The sequence below is a fragment of the Cygnus olor genome, chromosome 8 (assembly GCF_009769625.2).
Source record: "Cygnus olor isolate bCygOlo1 chromosome 8, bCygOlo1.pri.v2, whole genome shotgun sequence".
NCBI lineage: Eukaryota > Metazoa > Chordata > Aves > Anseriformes > Anatidae > Cygnus > Cygnus olor.
The window spans coordinates 11,306,927-11,327,127 of record NC_049176.1 but is presented as its reverse complement, the minus strand read 5'-3'; the positions used below and the strand labels follow the sequence as shown (position 1 = coordinate 11,327,127).

Genomic DNA, 20,201 nt, shown 5'->3' with positions numbered 1-20,201 from the left:
AGACAGAGTATGCAAATAAAAGAATATTGCTTGTCTTGCAACAATTTCCTCTTTGGGAGCCGTTGCATTATATCCCATAACAGCAGCTGGCGAGCCAAGAACTTCAGAAATAACAAATGTCCGTGTTTACCCAAACCATCGACACAAAGATGCTGCAAAACTACCGGTGCCTCCTACGTGCAAGGTCTGTGACAGATGTCGCTCCGTGGAAATCCCGCTAGCAGTGGGTAACTTATAGGATAACGGGATTGCGCGGCGCTCCTGAGAAATTTGAGCGAGAGAAATGAGAGAAGACGGAGCGAGCGCAGATGGACCGACTGTCTTATCCCTTAAGTGGTACTATGGCCACTGCACGCCAATTTGGTCTTATAAGGGAGAGGATTACACCGGTGCTTCCATCCCCAGCTCGTTCCTTGGGGATTTCTGTTCCCTGGTGTACCTGACACGGGGTTTTTGGAAGTACTGATGGGGAGGCAGCGTCACGGTGATGTCTGCGCCGAGCCCTGCAGCTGCGTACGCCGCCAAACACAGCTCCCACTGCCATGTGTTGATGTGCCACAGGCTGACTGCACTGTTTTCATACATATAGACATTTTTAAAATAGTGTTATATATACAGGGATCTTCCACACCCACCCTGTCTCTTCTCCCAGCTGCCTACAGAAACCTCTGCCCATGGGAGGGAGGCATGGACACCGCCTGGGGGCCACCCCTACACCTGCACCTTTCATTTAGGAGGGAAAACAAAGCCAGGCGTGGCTCCACATTGGGTTTTTCTTCTGCACAGAGGAGCAATAAATCCACACCAGTGTGCAGACAGGGCAGCCGGTCCCTTCTCTTGCGGGTGAGCACTTTGGTTAGGAGATGCCGAACGCGTGCCTCTGCTTACCCGAGAGCTCTGGTCGGCCCGAGGCTGGGCAGACGACAGCAGAAAACACAAATAGGAAGCCTCTCCTTCTGACGGATAGCACATGAACTTTTTTAAGGTATTCTTTTCCTCCCGTCACCTTTTTTTTCTGTTCATCTGTGGGATGTTAAGGGGTGCGTGCACCCGTACACAGGCTCCAAATGTTGGCAGGGATCGCAGCAGATAAGAGCAATGAGGTGATGAGAGTGTTTAACAGTGCGGGGCCTGGGCAGCATGGATGGGCCAGCGAAGATAAATATTTACACTACGTAGTTAGAAGGTGAGTGAATAAAAAGGGCTGGGATAATACAGACTCCGAACTACTGCTTAGGAGCTGTGAATATAAATCTCCACAGCCGCACGACACAGACTCACTCAAGCCAGGGAGATGAAAAATCGCAAGAAAATACTTCCCTCCACTTTTAAAAACGGTTTTATTTCTCATTTATTTCCACTTTAGACTTCAACTTCCCGACAATTTACTTTAACCTCATCATCTTCTTTTTCTCTCTCAAATTTTATCCCCAGGATGACTGCGGGTGAGACTACAGCCAAAAGCGCACCAGAATTTATATGCTAATGCCCACCAGTACGCGAAACCAAGCGACGTGGGCTGGTACAAGCTGCCCGAACTCCACCAGACAACTCAGTGGATGGCCCAATACAGCCTTTATTTTCATTTTTATGCTTATTTTGCACACAGCAGCCTGGGTTTGGACACGTACCATTAACACCTGCAGAATGAACACTTGTCCAGTTGAGGCAATTGCTGCGTGTGCGAATGCTGGCATACAAAAGCAGTGGTGTAGTTTGGAATTGGATGCCTGAACCCTACAGCAACACCAGCGACTGCCCAAGTGTAGGAACAATGCCACCTAACAGCTTCGTGCGAGCACGTCCAGCATCCCAAACAGCTCTCACCCTACGAAAATGAAGCAGACCTTGCTGTGTTCTTCCACTTCTCGGCTTTTGAAGCCGAAACCCACTTGTGGCTGCTTCACCTGCTGTTTTAGAGTGAGTGTCCCATGCACGGATGGTTACTGGTCTGGTGTTTGGGAAGCACTGGCAATGTCACTGCTGTTCAGGGCAGGCTGCTGCACGGCATCACAATGCGCGCCCCCGGGACTGGTTGGAAAGGCCCCAAGGACCAAGGACACAGGGCAACTTCAATCAGAAGCAAAACCCAAATCCACGCACTAGCCATGCACAGCTGTTATTTGGGGTCTGCAACAACCCAAGCTAACCCATGCGGGGCTTGGATAGCTCATAATGAGATCCCCAATTAAATCTTGCAGGCAGGTAGGGTTGGCAGGTGCCCCTTGCTCCTGGTGCTGAGCTGTCCTTCTCCAGGAGCACTTTCTCCTGCCCCTTCCTGCCCTTTCAAGGCAGATACCCGCCAGGCTGGAAGGTGCTAGACAGATCTTTATCATCACCTCTTGAGCCCTTCTCCAGAGCCTATCACCAGGCTATCATTGGGGCTATCTCCTAAGTGCCTCCCGGATAAATTAGATCTGCATAGAGAAGCAATTATTACATTTCTAATGGCACGGACCCTTACAGCACAATCTGCTACTGAAAGGCAAAGAAAATTGCATTAACTTTAGTTTGATTCACCGTTATGATCGAGGGAAGAGGCATGCAGCAGCCCTTTAAAGCCGAGCTGGGGAGCTGGGGATCCTTCTGTCTGGGGAGCTCCCCACCTGTACCCATGGCTTGAGGATACGCTCCTGGTACATTTAGGTGCTCTGATTTGAAGGCAATCAAACCTACTGCTAAAGGCAGATCTAAGAAAGCTCAGAGAGCATCTGATGCCCAGGAACTCGCCCCCCCGGAAGCCTGCATCCGCTACTGCCCCCAAACCCCGCTGGCCGAGGAGTTCAGAGGGCCAGGGTTACGCTAATCCCTCACTGCCCTAGTTTCCGACTAGTGGTGCACCTCAATTTCCACGTGCAGTTTCAATGGGCTTTATCACATCCCCTGCCATCAGGACCCAGTGCTCACACCTCGATATCCCCCCGCAGCGTGGCTGTTTCACTGCAGAACAACCGGATTGCTGCGCCTCGCGCACTGCTGCGACTGCCTGGGCTGCCGGCCCGGGGCGCCTTTCTGCCCCGATTTGTGCACCCGAGCACCACCGGGGGGTTGTGCTTGTAGTGCCCCAAGGAATATTTGGTACTCTCGGTTACTTCCAGCATCAGGCACCTTCCCGGTCATCGCAGAGGTGTGTTAGTGTAACACAAAACCTGGAAAATTTGGGCTTTGTTGTCCCACTGCAGGGATGGGGATGCAAACCTTGCAAGGAGCCGTGCCTCGAGCTGCAACAGGCAGCGCAGCGCTGCAGCTGAGCCAGCCATACAAAACTACCTATATATGAGCACGGGCTGCAAACAGGACAGCCGAAAGCTGCTCCCTCTCTCTCCTTTGTAGCCCTATATTACATGATGCTCAAATATCTCTTCTCCCGGCGCTTCCCTGCCCCCCCATGTAAAAGTTCGTCGCTCCCCATTCTGCTCTTGTGCTGCTTTATCACTTTAGCAGATACCTGGTTATTTAAGGGGCAGGATAAATGGGCTGAGACAGCTTTCCCATCCCCAACTCACTAGGGAACGCTTGGAAATTCCACCTGACACCGGGACCGCGCTCTGCTCTTAAACAATCTCCCGTCTGATCCGATTGTTCCCCAGTGGGGAGGCAGGCTGCGGCTCGCTCAAGAGTCATTGATTGGATTAACAGCCTAATTCCCAACAGATGAATAGAATACTGATGTCTTGTCAGCCCACATCATAGAAGGAAAACACAATCTGCTTCTACAGCCCCGAAATTTAACCCTTTGCTTCCCCCCCCCACGCTGCCGCAAGGCATGGGGCTGAGCGCAAGGGTCCGGTGCTTCCAGCTGAAGCCCCTGCCCGTGCGAATCCCAAAATCCCAAAAGATAAATTAACCTTTGGGGCAGCTTGAAGGAAAACTGAAGGTTTCCTGAGCTTGCCACTTGGCTGCTCCTGGCAGGCAGCGGGGCAGCGCAGGGAGCCGGGCGCATCTCCCCTCCTAATGGGGACATTAATGTTTTCTTAGCTCATGGAAAGGCCGTGATAAGAAATTAATTGCTATTGGTCAAATGTGCACTACCGGAGCAGTAGGACCGCGTGCATGTTGAAGAGTTCTCCCAGAAAAAAAATTATTTATGGGCTCCTTGGCTCTATCAGCATTTATTTCCTTGCTTGAGGCGCAAGGATAAATAAAATCATCTGATTTCAGGAAATGTCCTCAAAGTGACCTATTCTTTTTCTCAGATCATCGGGGTCCGTAATGCTCTGGGGTCTGTTTCTTTCTAACAGCCACCTTTTATGTCTGTATTTACGAAACAAACAGACACATTTAAATACCGTTGTATTTCAGCAGCAATCCTAGCACACACAGAAATAGGGCTATCGCCCTCAAGCCAGGACTGTGAACCGTATTAAGGGTTCTGCGGCATCTCTGACCCAGCGTCCCCAGGGGGAACAGCTTACCACCACCGTTAGGTGTCCTGCCCCTGCTGCAGGGACTGGTGTGCCTCACCCGAGGTTAGCTGGGTTGCTCTGTGAGACGGAAATATTTGGATTTTACAGCTCACGTGCAGAGTGGAAACCTTCCCTCCATCACTCCTTAACTCTAAAAAAAACTAATAAGCCCAGCACTAACAGGGCAAATAGGAGAGAAAGCATCAAAGGATGGAGACGCACGCCCTTTGGTTTTCTCCTTTGAGTGCTACCTGAGCAATTTTCCAGGCTTTGTCATTTGACAACACCAATATAAAAGACCAAAGGAACAAAGCAGGGACTCCCTTTCCTTCCCTCTCCTGCTTGCCAGCACAGCGACCCTACGTCCATAGGCAGCAGCGTGCATTAAGGGCAGGGCTGCCCTAAGCGAAACAATTAGTGAGGGCTCACAAACAGCTCAATTAATGCAGCATTATTTTAATATTATTATTAAATATTATATTAATATTATATTAATTATATTATATTAATATAATTAATTAATATTAATATTATATTAATTATATTAATATTATATTAATATTTAATATCATTATTAGCTCCTTTTACAATCGGAAAGCAGAGTGTTTCAGTTTCATCTGAGATGTCGATTGTTCCACCAAGGCAGTAAATAAATAAATAAGCGGAATGCCCCCAGCCCAGTCCTGTCCTGTAATAGGGCCGCACTGTGTATTCCTGAATCCAGGTTACGGATGGGGACTGGGGCAGTTGTGCCCTGGAACCAGCAGGCTGCAGGTTTTATAAATACATACAGAAATAATTAAAATCTAAGGGGTTTAGAAGGGTTAATCTCCTTTAAATAATCTCCGCCACAAAGCCTGTAAAGTCACCGCTGGCGCCGTGCCTGCGTGGGACCGGCTGTCGGCTAGCGGGGCAGCACGTGTGGCCGGGAGCGGGGAGCTTAGCGGGCAGCAGGCACCGTCCTGACCACGGCTCCCCTGTCCTGCAGCAAGGCTGGCGATGCCGCGAGCAGGGTGAGATCCAGCACCGAGCTGCCAGTCACCCAGCACCAGCTCTGCCCCGTGAGAGAGAAGGATGCTCCACGGGGCTGCCGAAATTAGTGGGGTGGGCGCGAGCTGAGGGCGTTACTGCTGCTGCTCTGTTCACCTGAGCTCTTCCCGACTTCGAGGCTTGTGTTTAAAAGAGTTCGGAGGGGCTCAGGACTTTGTAACACACTGCTTTTCCTGGGAAGGACTGAACCCACAGCCGTGGGTGGCCAGGGAGGTGTTGCACCTTTAACTGGCAACTTTAATGGCACGGGAGCTGCCACCCTGCAGCTCTCGATGTCCTCTCTGTTTAAAGTGCCATTCTCAAAGCCAACAGCTGAGTGGCTATTAGCTAAAGAAATCAAAGAGAAAGCACAGAAGCCATCCCTGCGTGGGCCAGAGCAGCACCAAACACAGGAGTTTGCTCAGCGCAGGTGTCTGCGCAGATACCTCGAGTCTGCCCAGCTCAGGCAAAGGCAGGGTGGGAATGACAGGGTGAAGCTGAGACACTGCAGGCGTGCAGGAGTGCAAGAGCAGCTGTGCGGCTGGAAGGCAGGTTTCAGCCTCCTGAACAAGTCCCCACGACCACAGGCACGGCTGCAACTGCATTGCACAGAAGGAGCTGCAAAACATATCCCTGCATCCCTGCGCCGCAGCCAGGAGCAGTGCTGGCAAGCACGGGGAGATGTGTACCAGAAGGACCAGAGGTGCTGTTTGTGGCCTAAGGGACGTCCCAGTTCCTTTTCTTTTTTTTTTTTTTTTTTTCGCTTTTAAACTGGTGAGGATAAAGAATCTGGAGACTCTGTTTTGGTCTCATAAACCTTGTTCAGCTTGGTGTGCAAAATCAAAACTTTCCATGTTCGGATGGTCTGAACCATGGTTTTGGTGTTATAAAAACACACTAAATGAGCTCTGGATTTTACTAAATTATGCCCTGGGGAAGGCTGGGGTAAATGGGCAGCCGAATTACAGTGGCCCCCAGCCCCCAGCCCAACAGGCATTTTTTTTCTGCTCCTTTAGAGCAAACGTGGTACCAGGGACCTGGCCCAGACATCCCGAAGCATCTCAGGACAGTGCCGTGCCCCGCAGCCTCCAGACAAGCCCTTCCTCCCGAGCACGCCTGCTCCTTAAGCCCGACTGCTGCTCTCTGTGGCTAATCTGGAATTAGAGAGGGCGTTCGCGCACTCGCAGCCGTCTGCCAGAGGGGGAAGGCATCAGAGCCTGGATCCTGCCCCAAGTGGACCGCTGCCAGGGAGAAGCTGCGGCCTGAGTCGACGTAAGAGGCTCCTGCCTCTTCGCCTCCAAGGGCTGTGACATCTAAAGGCCTTTACACAGCCTCTGTGAGTTGTGTCAGTCGCTAATTTACCTTTTTTTTTTTTTATTTTATAAGGCCCTTTGTGCACCAAGCTGCTCTTTCGTTTTATCATCCACCACCCAGCACAGCTCCGCGCTGTACTCCGAAAACTCCCCTCCCGGTTTACGATCCTTGGGACCATTTCCTGATGGAAGAGAAGAGAAATAGCGAGGATAAAGGTTTATTAGTGCTGCTCATCCGCAGACAGTCAGCTTTCCAACCAGCTTTTAATCGAGTGCCAAAACGGAAGGAAAAAAAAGATAGGAAAAACATCTGGGGAAAAGTGCCTCGGGTCATCACACTGTCAGTAACTGGGATTTCTCGGAGGAACCACAGTGCCATTAAAATATAGCCAGACTAAATATGTGCAGTTTGGTTTGTCATCACTTATTTAGTGAGATGCAGAATTGCTCTTCGCTTTAAAGGGCTCTTTCAGAGCGTGATAGCGGCGTTCCTAATGAAATTCAGCAGGACCAGGAGGCACGCAGGGAAAACCGCGGCCGGCTTTCTGACAGACAGATTTATGGCCGGGGATGCCCCGCTTTTTGAAGGCGATACCCCAGCCGTGGCAGGGATAACAGGCTCGCCGCTCACGGGGCGTGAGCACGGCAGGAGGTCAAGGTCCCCCAGTGCCACCCGGCCTGAGCCGAAGGGCTGAGCTCGGCGGCCCCGTCCCGTTTGCTGCTGAAATAGCCCCAGGAGCCTGTTGGGACCCCGACATCTGTCCCAGTGTGCAGAGCTGGGACCAGCCCAGTGCAGGGGGTGTGCTGCTGGGGAGCAGATGGCACCCACCCGTGGTGGCCACCGAGCCGGGGCAGAGCTGAAGCGGTGACCCTGAGGTGAAAGGCTCCGTATCACCCGCTATCCACCCCCAGAGCCCCCTCCCACCTAAGTGTTGACACACTAATCTTTCTGAGCTGCAAATATAGCGTTCCACGGGGGGACCTTTATTTATTTTGAGCCAAAACACCACTTAAAAACGCAAAGGGCCCGCTTAGATTTCATTCTTTCATCAGAAACGTTACCGGTTAATGTCATTTTTTTTCCCCCTCCTGAGAGCAAAAGCACCAAATTCAAGGAGCGTGTCATCGCGCATCAGTCCCCGAGCACGGCCCCTGCAGAGCGGCGTGGATGGCTGCGGCAAGTAATGAAGTGGTGGCCGTGCCCCCTCCTGCGCAGCTTTCCCCACCCGCGGTGCCGCTGCCCTCCTAAACAGGTTAAGGGCAGAGGAGTGGATCGAGGAGTGCTGCCCGCGTGCCCCGATGAATCGCGTCGGGTAGGAGGGATACCTCCGCATCAGGACACTTTTCAAAGCCATCAGGCAGAGGGGTCAGTCTGTTGTGTGCGTTTTTTTAAAAACTGCACGAGCTAATGCTTTAAGAGTGTCTTGATGGAATCAGGGAAATTGGATTGTCCCCCCATTTGCTGGCCTAAAACAAGCCTTTTTTTATTTATCCCATTAGAGGAACACAAGAGAAACCTTTTAAATGTCGCTAAAATTTCCCCTGCATTGCAAAACCCAGTCGAAAGGGTTTTAATTTTCCCCGAGACCTCTTAAGTAATGCAGTGTGTCAAGGTTTAATACGTCGCGTGCAGGGGATTGTCTGCAGCCTGCGCTGCTTCCCCAGGGCGATTCTGTGGGGTCGGTCCTGTTTGCTGGACCCAGCCCCTGGCTGGGCTGAGCTCCTCAACCCTCAACGGTTCAGGTCAGTTCTGGCGATGGTGTGACAAAGAGCCCAGATGGACCTTCCCCCGGGTCGGTGTGGGGTTCCCAAAAATGCAGCAGTGTCGGTCTGTCCCCAGTAATTTCCATCTGGGAGTTTGGGCGCTCTTGGTTTTGTGAGCGCCTGTAATTTATGGGCTTCACTTATTTATTTATGAGGACTAAAGAGACTTGGCAAGAGGCACTTATGCACGCTGACACAAGGCTCCAAATTCCCCTGGAGTATTTAATATGACAGACATCAGCTTAATACGAGGGATGGAGCCCAGAACTGACAACTGGAGGCACACAAAGCGCTTGCCTCTGTGGTGCGAGAGAAACGCCGAGCGGGGCTGGAGTAGGATCTGGCAGCCCTGGAGCCTGGCACTGGGACCAGTGCCACTTGTGCTGCTCCCAGGGGACCACAGCCACCTCTGTCCAGAAAAATCATGGGTACTGCTGCTGAAATGTGGTGTGGTTTGCGTGGCTTTGGGACCAGTCCGCAGTGTCCTAGCGAGGCTGCATCTGTGGGATGAAGGAACCCACGTCGAAGCATCGGAGCTGAGACTTCAAGCAGCCTCTGGGCTACAGGGGACCGAGGGACCAGCAGCTGTCATTTGGGGCTGCTGGCCACATAATTCCTTCCTGCCCCCAGTTTTGGAGGCAGAGGAGGAACTGGAGGGCAATGGGCGTCCTGCTGGGGCCACGTCAGCCTCACCCTCCAGTCCCCAAACTCACGCATGCACACCGGGAGCGGGCAGAGCCAGGGGGAGCGAGGAAGAGGAGGCAGCCCCTTGACAAGTAACGATAACACACCCCTGAGACTGAGACCCTGCAGTCTGATCTTCCCTTTAGGGCTGCATCATCTGCTTTACTCTGTCAAAATTCTGCACGAAAATCGGAAAAAGGATGGTGGTGGGGAGGGGTGAGATCCGAAGGGCTGCTTACCGGAGCAAGGGCTGCGCTAAAAGGATCAGGAGGTGCTGGGCCGAGGGGGTGGGGGGAAATGGGATAAAGCAGTGGGTCTAATCAAATCAGCTGGAAAAGCTGCAGCCTCCCCGGGTTAACCTTGCCAATCAGCACGGGAGCATGTCTGCGCACATTAACGTGGGAGCACGTCCTTGAACCCACCGCCGGCTCCGTCCTCCCCCGGCGGGGCTGCATGCCCGGCACCCGGAGCCCAGCCCGGGCTCAGCACCCTCCTCAGCACCCTCTTCCCCACGGTTAGAGGTGAGCTGGCGGGGTTAAGCCGGCAAGAGTTGGTTTAAAAACCCCGCAAGGAGACAAAAGGAGAAAGCCTCCCGCTGACGGCCGCTGCTGCGTGGAGCCCAGCAGCTGGGAGACGCATTACTAACCTCTGCTAATGACGGAGGGCACAGAAGTCACTTTAAAATAAATATTCACTAGGAATTACATGGGTAAGCTAAAGGGATTATCCTGCTGCCTTAACAGGTCCATAAACTAAACGTGAAGTGGTCTGAAAGGAGTGTTTGCGTTCGTTTTGACCCAAACCAACCCTCCCGCTAACAGCTGCAGAAAGCCAGACTTTGGAAACCGTGTGCCTGCTTTGAGTTCGCATTTTTCTGAATTCCCCCATATTCTCAGTTTTCTGAAAAAAACAAGAACAAAACAAAACAAACAAACAAACAAAAACAACAGGACTGAGCTGCTGGGAGCCACGAGCCTGCGAGGGAAAGGGAAAGGCTCTGCCGTGACCAGTGGCTGAGCCCCAACGGCTTCGTGCCTCAGTTTCCCCACCTGTAAAATGGATCAATGCCTCCCATGTGTTCAGTGTTTGATCTGTGGGTGTTTCCAGCTGCCAGGTGTGGGGAAAATGGCGCTCTGCGATCCCACAGCACATTTGTCCAGGCATTTCCAGGGCTGTACATTGCCAGCAGGCCTCCAAATGTGCCACGTGCCTTCCAGCTGGGGCACACATCCCCATGCCTGAAGCTACAGGAGGGGAATTAGCGTGGGGCACGGCCGCGTGTCTCCCCCCGGCTCCGCGGCGAGAACTGGAGCGGGTCAGGAGAGCAGGGCTGGAGGCATATGCCTTGACAGCAGGGGCCAAATTAGGAGCTGGGAGGAGCTGGTGTGCAGCAGCCTGTCGCTCCTGAGACACCTGCATGGTCTGGGGGTGGCAACGGCTATTGTAAAACCTGCAGCTTCACATGCCTGAATTATACCTAACTGCAAAACATCATTTCAGAACCAACAAGGAAATTAGTACCGCAGAGGAACGATCAGAAGTGCACAGGTGAGGGTAACGGGATGCCCTGGGCTCCGCAGGCACAACACAAAAGGTGCATCTCCAGCCCAGATGCGATGTGCTGGATGTGTGCCCACCCCGCAGACATCTGTACATTTTTATTCTGGAACCCTCTGCCTGTATACCTGAATCAGCCAGTACACGTACTTCTAAAGGCAGCTATTTCTCTAGAACACTCTGAATTAATCTTCTAAAGAACACCGCAGGACTATGGGAAGGGAAGGAACAAACTCCTTTTAAATCCCACTGCTCCTGCACAGCCACGAGCAGGAAGCTAGGGCCCTCCCGGAGCAAGTTAGGAAGGTGAGAGACGATCAGGCTGTTAAAGTACAAGAAACCTGCTACAGCAAGGGTCCTGAGCAAATCCAGTCTCCAGAGCCCTCTGGGGGCTCCCGCATAACTTGGGGAACAGGAGAACCAAGCACAGTGGGAAGCTGGCAGAGAAAACAAGGTCCAGAAAAAAATAAATCACTATTTAAAAAACTTGGGAAGAAGAAAAAGGTTTGCAACCTTCATGTTGTTTAAAGACTTCTTCAAGATGCTCAGAAGTTTTTTTGTTTATTTTTTAGATTAGAAACAGCCATGGAAGTCTAACTCGGTAAAGCCTAATTTCACACAAGAAGTTATTACTCTAATTCTTTGGAAGCCTTGGCAATAGCAGTGGAAGTGCTGCCTGCCACCCACTGAAGGCAGCGAGGGCAGAGTGCTTTAACAAGTTCATTTTAGACTCAAATGCCAGGCAAATATTAACAGCAAATAAAGGCACAGTTCTATATACACTCTCAGATGAAAAATCATTCCCCTAAATCAGATTTCTTCCGTCTGAAATACACGCTTTTATGAATTTCCACAGCTACATTAGGAAAAAAATTAACAGATAAAACCCAGAACTTCTGTTTATAAAGAAGATAAATCTTCCGCTCCCTTTTCAAATGAATAATTTTCAAGTTCTCTTTGGATATTGTAAAAGAAAGATAAGGAATGTAAATCCTCACTGACTTCCACCCACTAACAGTGACCTGAATCAGTCCCTTGCAGCCTAACAGCACTGCACAAGCACTAGGAACATCGCTTCAGCCTGCTCTAACCCCAAACCCTCAGGGCTGTACAACAGACACGGCTATTTTCACTCCCTATCCCAGCAAACAAGGTGTGATGTTAGCCACGTGCAGGGGAACTCGCCCAGCAGACACCGGCCCCAGAGGATGGGCTGGCAACATAAGCAGTTTCTCAAAGGATAATTCAGAGCAGCAAAATGTGCTTACCCTCACCAACAGGGCCTGAAGCCTTGCAGAGGGATGAACTACATTCATTGCAGGATTTAAACTGGCAGCAATCACATCCCCACGTATATTAACAGGGAACACCTGTGGGACTCGTTCTTGTCGTCTGCTTTGCGTGGCACTAGGGAGGTGTGTGTGAAAAGCGAGGCTGCTCGGCACAGCCAGGGCTGCTGAGCCCCGTTTCTCAAAGCATGCAGGCTGCGTTTAGCATGGGTATGCAAATACCAGCTGCTTCCAGAAAAGCTCCTCCAGAAAACTGTCAATCCACCCAGGATAACTCACTCTGCCGTGCCTCCCAGTCACGCCATGCAGCCTCACAGCACCTGGAGCAGAATGGAAATGGCAACTGGAGAGCTTCAGGTTGCACCAAACGAGCAGCCCTGCTTGGTGAGAGCACACGAAGCTGGTGTGCAAGGCACCTTGGTGGCTGCACCAGTGTCTGGTGCCTGCTGAAGGCTGCATTTGGATGTGCAAACATGCTGATTGCTGATTTCTTCGGGCTGACGTGGGCAACACGGTAAGGAATTGCCATGCCACACCTGGGGGGAAGGGGCTTTTGCTCAGGACACCCATATGTGGAAGAGATTTGCTATGGAGAATGGGTCGCTGTGGACTTGGATCACCATTCTCCTTCAGGAAATCTTTCCTGTTGTTGATAGGACTTAAAAGTTTGAAACCCTCCTTTTATTATCCTGCAAAACGTGTCCCACATCACCGTGACCCTGTGAAGGGAGAAGTCCCCAGGTCCCTGTGATTTTATGCAGTTGTAGCTGTCAGCAGAGCAACTGTGCACCAGCATAAAATTCCAAGATAGACAGCTTCACTCGGTGGCTTTTCCCACCTTGAGTGCTCAGGAGACAATACCCTTCTCGGAGAAGAGGCACCGTACTCCAGAGCGATGGTACATATTAATTTCTAAAAGAGGATTTTAATCATGCAACGTCCTCTGCAGTCGCACAGAATTTAATCTCATTGCTGACAGTGGGTGATGGGGGAGCATGTTAAGTGGAAAAGTTGTATTCAAGACCTCCTGGCAGATCTGTGCTACAGGCAGTCCCCTGGGAGGACGAACACAACCCAAAGTGGTCTCTCCCAGCCGACCACCCCTGGCCAAGAGCCCCTGATGCACTTCAGGCACTCTCACAGCAGAAATGCAGGCGTGTTCCCAAACTTCTGCGCAAGGTTCAAGCACACGTATTAATACAGTTAGCATTTATTGAGGCTTACTTTACAAATATTGATTTATTAATCTAGGCAAGACCCAGGGATATATGCACATAATACTCCCATGTTACAGTTACAGAAACCGAGACACACACACACACAAAAAAAACCTGACTGTCTGATTTACTCAAGGTCAAACAAGGAGCACAGCCCACAGCTAGGATTAGTTTCAGGATGCTGAGCTCCCCGTGCTCTGACCGGTACGACATGCTGTCCTTTTCCACGCTAGGTCTTCCCTCTTCTAATAAGATCTGCCCACACGTAAGCCTACATTAGTGAGAATCTTGCCTTCATTCGGTAATCTGGGAAGACAAAATAATCAAGAGCCCAAACCTGAAAAGCACAAGGTGTGAACTGAAACTGTCCCAGCTGCCAGCTAGACCCCCCACAAGTGGGTTAGCATCCTTGTGCGCACCTCCTGTGTTATCTTCAGTCTTGTTCCACTTTTACCGAGCAGCTTTACAGGTTTTGTTCAATTAAACAAGAGTTAAAGACAAGAAGAAGGAATTTAAATAATGTGTTCTAACAGTTTTAATGGGGCTTTAGAGTTTATAAGAAAAGTTGTACTTGGAATCATGAAAAAATTCTTTTTTAGAACCTCCTACAAAATAAAACTAATGTTGTCTAGTGCTTGAAAGACATAAAATTATTTTTTTTCTGCTAAAATAAAAATACTCCAATGATGTATTTCAAATTAGGTTAACCTAAGTGATGGCTCAAGCAGAATACAACCCCATAAAATCACTGCAGTTAATGAAAAAGAACGTATGTTTTCAAGCAGCATGCATCTGATGCCTGCTATCTAAAGAAAATCACCAGGTAAGTTACACGATAAACTCCTATAACAACTCTTTTGAGGTATTAGACTAGCTTTGGACTATTTCTGGATAAAAATGAAGTAGGAGGCAATAGACCTACTAGGTCTTAAGAATGCTTAAGTGCAGAACTGAAACCTGTGTGTAGTCCTCATCTTCAGTCACTCCTTCATTTTGCTCCTAAAATCCTTGATTTTGTTAACAAAACTTGGGCAGGAAGGTTTACTACCAGAATGTGTCAGAAATCATCTCCTTTCCTAAGTGTGCTATTCACAAATGCAAAGAAAATTCTGTTTATTTTCCCCCTTCCAAAACCAAGCCCCATCATCATACTTATGGTGAGATTTCAATTGATTTTTAAGGAGCATTTGCAAAATTCCTTGTAAGGCTTTTAAATGAAACTCTTATTTCCATTCATATGCACTTAGGCATGAGTGAAAACAAAACAACAGTAGTCTAGTAAAATAAATGTTTCAGTTGTTGTTTTCAAGTCTAATTCAAACGTAAAAATTAAGAGTGTGAATAAAGTAGGTTAAATTACTCTTAGTTAAATTAAATAAACATGCACAGATATTGTGTATCTGGTTAGCAAGAGAACTGAATTTACTATAAAGGTTATATCTAGTTGCAAATGAACATATTTAATGGTTGCTAACAAATGGGAATCAACCCTTCCTTGGAAAAATAACTGAGAACTGGATTTAAATTGATTATTAAATTAATGAAATCAATCGAACCCATTGGCATCTCCCATTAGAGTCCCTTTTAGATGCACAGCCGGTGCCGGCGTGGTTTGCCTGCATGAGCAAGTCCAAAATTGCTGCGGCGTCCAAGTGGCAGCACAGCACCTTCCCAGCACATCCCTCCTGAATCCATCCCTCCCGAATCATGCCAGACACCGCAAGCCCTAATGCGTGCACAGACCTCTCCCAACCCGAGTGCATCCATTAGGACGCGGAGCCCACTAATGCGTCCTATTTTCCTGTATTAACCGAGCAAACGTCAAAAAGTGGGTCCCCGTAACAGCCTGACCCACTTCGAGAGTCCACTGAAGCCAAACTGACTTTTAGTTCTTCGGATAAAAAATACAAATTGTGCTTAAATAGAAAGCAACCAGTTGCAGCACCATGGGATTAGGTGGATGAACCCCTCAGCGGGTGCAATCAGCTTAGCGGCACCAAAGATCACAGCACGGTGAGCGCAGCTGTGACACTGAAGGGAAAGGTTTGCACAAGGCTGGAGTTTCTTCCTTTTATTTCCAGCCTTTTTTCCTCTTTTTCTCCCTCTCTCTGCAGTCACATCCCCACCGGCTGCATTAGCGTGAGGGAATGAAGGAGGGAAATGGGAAGGGAGGAGCAATTTACGTCTGCGGGTCAGCACGTTTACACAGCGTCGTGTAATTCAATTAAATGGCCAAATAAAGCAGGGCTAGTGGTTTTCCAAACTGAGGTTAATTTTGACTTAATTCCCATTCTGCCTGCCGGTGCCTGACATGCAGCGAGGTGACCTGCTGCGGGAGGGAATGCTCCCAACGTCCTCCTGCTCTCCTGGCAGCCTCCTCTTCGCACCGAAACTAAGGGAGACCGAGAGGAAGGACTCAATTCCCCTGCTCACACTGGCAAATTCATTGCGTTATATCTATCCCTTAATCTATCCACCATGAACTATTCTGTTTCTGGGATTTGGGGTGTTGCTTCCCCCAGGAAACCCCCCCTGAAGTCCAGGTGAGTGCAGTAATGTTTGAAAGCAGGTGAGGATCAATACAGAAGTTGTCAGAATCCGTTACGCGGAGGAAACTGATGGACGGATAAGGCAGAAGTATGAGCTTCTTGGACAAACCATTCCTGCACAGCTTGCTAAGGAAGGTCTTCTGACCTCCAGGCTGGGAAAACTCAAGCCTGTGCAGCTGGACTTTTGCACAAGAGTTCCAACAGAGCATTCGTTTCTTCTCTTTTTACAGAACAAAAACCCTTTTCAGTACTGCAAAATTTTGAAGTCTTCAAATTAACCAACGCTTGAAGACCCAGGGCACTTCGTAGAGCTACCACGTGCTCCTCTTCCTCAGCCAAACCTTCCTTTGCTCTCTGCAAGATGCCAGTTCAACACCCCGCTGCCATTTGTTCTCCCCAGCAGAATATCTGCGTTTCAGCACTTCTGCGTGTATACAATTTGCAAAGTGCTAGGCAAATAAGCACGCCCCGAAACGGCAAACGTTATTGACAGGCTACCTGCTGCCAAGCTTGCAAACCCACCAGGAACGTCAGGAGGACAGATTTGCACATGTCAAGTCCATCATCTTGGGATGCTTTCAAAGTTTTGCTTTTTGTGGCTCTACAAAACACATCTCCGGAGCCATTATATGAATTAGTTGGAAAGGGGTGGGGGAGAAGGAGGAGCGGTTAAGAACAGCAATACACCCCTGTGAGGACATTGAGAAGCATCTGGCTCTGAGATATTAAGAAAGGGAAAAAAAATTAATCATGCTGGCTGGGAAAAAAACCTGGCATCAGCACAGCCACCTTGTCATAAGGCAGATATTAATAATGTGAACCCCCAGGGAACGCGCAGCCATCTGAAAGATCCACTCGTTGGCGATCGCAACGCGGGCGGGTTTAACCGATGCCTTTTTGAAACCGTTTGAATCTCACTCTAAAACACTGCTTAGGATTTTTTTTTTTTTTTTTTCAGCAAAACGAACCCTCAGTGCTTAAGATCAAATAATTACTGTTACTCTCTCTTTTTCCCAGGTATCGGTGTGCACAAGGGAGGGCAACGCCGCACCTTGCTGCTCCCCAGCACTTATGAACTCCCGGTAAGAGGGTGCAGAAATATCAGCTACCAAAGGTGTGGCTATCAGAAAATTAGGATTTTAGGAAAATAAAAGGCTTCTTTCCTGAGACATGCCTAGCCACCTCACCCCAACAGCCTTCAACAGCCACTTAGTGCTTTGTGGAGCTGCAGTGTAGCTGTCCAAGTAGCTGCAGGAGGCACCTAGGAGAAATGGAGATGAAAACTGTGAGTGTTTTAAAATGAGGAAAAAAAAGATTTTGCCAGACTGGAACACGACGGGTGACAACAGCACCCGTACCACAACAAGGTGGGTATCTGCTGACACCACAGCTAAAATACAGATCCTCAGGGTCAGAGCACGACATAAAATTGGTGACACAAAAATAAAGCCGTAATACTAAAGACCTATCGGGCAGCAGCAATAACCAGAACTCCCATTTTGCAGAAAATTTATTTAATGACCAAAACATAGCAAATTTCTCTTCTTTTTCTTTCTACCTTGTCACTTCTCCAGAGCTGCAGAAATCTTTCTTGCCTAGTGCCTTGAAAGCAACCATGATAAAGGAACCACTAATCTGCTGGAAGGGTGTTGCTAAACACAGGGACCATCCACGGCTATCTCACATGTATTTGCTCATCTCCTGGACCATCCTTGACTAGCTACAGCTCCAGATTCACAGGATGCACAACCAACTTGCTGAAACACAGCACCAGCTACAAAATAAACGTCTCAAGGACGAAACGATTGAAAAGCACCGAGTTGGATGTTTCTATGCTATTCGATGATGCAGGAGATGCTACCATAGGAGCTAACAAGCAGTCACATCAAATAAGACAGGCTGCAGTTGGCAGATCTAGATGGCAATTCCCCAGTCGGGGAATATCACTGCAGCATTCGCAGGTTGGAAGCAGCAAACTCCAGCGTGTAAGTGGAAGATGACACCCCGGAGATAGCACCAGGTGCTGTCAGTAGCAGGGCATCGTCCCTCCAGGAACGCGGTGCCACCATCAGTGCCACTATCTGCTCAGATCAGACTTAATTCTGCAGCTGGCTGGCTGGTTTCAAACCACCCTGTCCCGAGAGGAAACATTTCCTGCATGGGGTACAGCTGTGATACATTCCTATGCAAATTAATCAATTTTCTCTTTTCCTCTATGAAAAGTCTCCCATTTCTTCCCCATCGCTGAATTTATCTCCCAATGGACGTGCCAGAAAGCCACACCTGCAAGTCTATTTTTTTTAACCGATCCGATCACAGAAAGGGACACGTTCAGCCCCAAGATACACGCAGATAAAAGCCCTGTTGATTTAAGTAGGGAATTCACGTGTTTGTCCTTCATCAGAAGTCCTCGGGAATGACACCTTGCCATGTTTTAAATCCCCGGAGTCAGAGGACCTCTGCCGTGCCCCTCCGTGTCACCGCCTGGGGAAACGCTGAGCCACGATTCCTATTTCTGTGCTGGTCTCTGTTTTGTTCTCCCTTATTTCCATTCACTCAGCCTTTCCATTTGCACTACCTGTCGCTCTGCATCTGATGCCAAGAAGAACTTTTGGGGAAAGTGACAGTCTTTGCTCTTGCCTGATGCCTTGAGTGGCATTTGTGCTAGCTTCAGCCATAAAAATCAGCTAGAAGAGCTCAGGCCAACACTGAGCCCATCACTCTCAACGTGCTGCTCTACCGGTGTGCCCTGCTCACATACAGACGTAGAGGAACTGGGCACAGCAGTGAAAACTTGCCTTTTCTGTAAATATTTTAAAAGCATTGTAAGTTTTGCTTTTTGATTCAAGTTGTGCTTTCCTTTTCTGTCTGACAAAATGAAACCTAAGAGTTTCTCTATGATCGTGTAGTTGTTCCTAGGTAAATTCAGAGAGCTGTTTCATGTGGTAATTTACACGTGCACAAGAGGAACACCCGGCAAAAAGGAAAAATAAAAAAAAGATAATCTAAAACAAGTCAAAATGAATGCTTCCTGTGGTACACTCTAGTTTGCATCTTCTTCAGTTTTAGACTTCCCAAGCCACTGGGCTCCTGTGGCTTAGCAAGTTGCTTCCTACCAGCTGATGACTGCAAGCTGACCACATCCACGCTTAACTTTTCCAGCAGAGAAGAGAAGTTGACAAGCAGAAGTCACCAGAGCTCTCTGTTTTTCTGCTGCTGTGAAACATCCAGATCGAAACTGCCTTCACGGTCCGCATTAACCTCTTTACTTTGCAATCAGGACTGGAGGTGAGGGTGCCCGCGATCACCTCCTGTCGTACAAAAACCAAGCGCTCGGTTATCAAGGTATGAAAAATCGATCACCTGCAACTGCTGAGCCATAACTTTACAAACCTCTTCTGAGTTTGACCAGTGGAATTTAGACTGCAATGCTCAATTTCACACCACTTCAGAAGCCAAATTGCCGTGTAATCTGTGAGCATCGCTCGGAAATATCCTGACAATAGCATCAGGAATAGGGCATCACGGAGAAGGTAACCGGGCAGCTTCTGCAGATCTGGCTTCAGACTCAGATGTCATTTGCACGGTGTGACTGTGACTAAAACTTGAGTTTAAAAAGGAAAAAAAGAATAAACTGAAATTTCCTGCACACAGGTGACCCTGCCCCTGGCTGCCCAAGCACCTACCAGGCTTTTTCTGTAGCACGCTGCAGCCTAGTGCTTTCTGAAACGCTTCTCATCTTCCCTCTGTGCTGCAGGAAGTCAGCCACTCGCAGCTCCTTCCCTACTCTCTTCCGTTCTGTTCATTAATCACTATCTTGTTTTGAGGGCCCTGCTGAAAGGGTGACATTTCTCATTTGTTCCCCGAGCTGGGGAAGGAAAATGGCTCTAGAGCTGGGGCTTTCCTCCTCTCCATCATCTCCTGCACATGCCAAGCTCGTACGGGAACGTGCCCAGCCTCCCAGCAGCAGGGACGTGCGGTGATCTCTGGTGTGCAGCTGTGTGGCAGGAGGAGAAGCTGCTGGGGATAAGGCCACCTCCAGCCACCCGGTCCATCGCCCTGCCACCGCTCACCCTGGCTTCACTTCCCAGCCCCAAGTGGCTGGGACGCATACATGCTGTGAACCAGACCTCTGAAACCAGCCTGGGTAAAAATAATAATAATAAAATATATATATATATATAAAATACATATGGAAATATATGTACAACTAAGGAAGGAAATATCGTAGGGGAAAAAAATCAATTAAAAGAAATTTGCAAACCATCGTGTTAGAGCATCTCATTTAGAGCAGCCACTTTTTATTCGTAGGGCAAGTAATTGCAGTACTATCACAGCAGTAACACCCTGCACTGGAGAAGGTGACAACATTTTTAGGGGTATTTATTGTAAG

At 49.1% G+C, this 20,201-nt stretch overlaps 1 protein-coding gene across 3 annotated transcripts in view; it reads right to left on the bottom strand.

The window, feature by feature from the left end:
• The window catches only part of ACBD6 (acyl-CoA binding domain containing 6), an 81,997-nt gene that overhangs the window by 6,977 nt on the left and 54,819 nt on the right, over positions 1-20,201 (bottom strand). Inside the window, exon 5 of one of the 3 annotated variants that reach the window (XM_040565180.1) lies at positions 6,140-6,930. The exons of 1 other annotated variant lie outside the window; for it this stretch is intronic. In XM_040565180.1, the coding sequence (XP_040421114.1) occupies positions 6,646-6,930 (285 nt within the window). In that variant the 3' untranslated portion in view covers positions 6,140-6,645. Of the gene's footprint in view, positions 1-6,139; positions 6,931-20,201 lie in introns of those variants that run through there. One more of the 3 variants, XM_040565178.1, reaches the window with a different exon arrangement.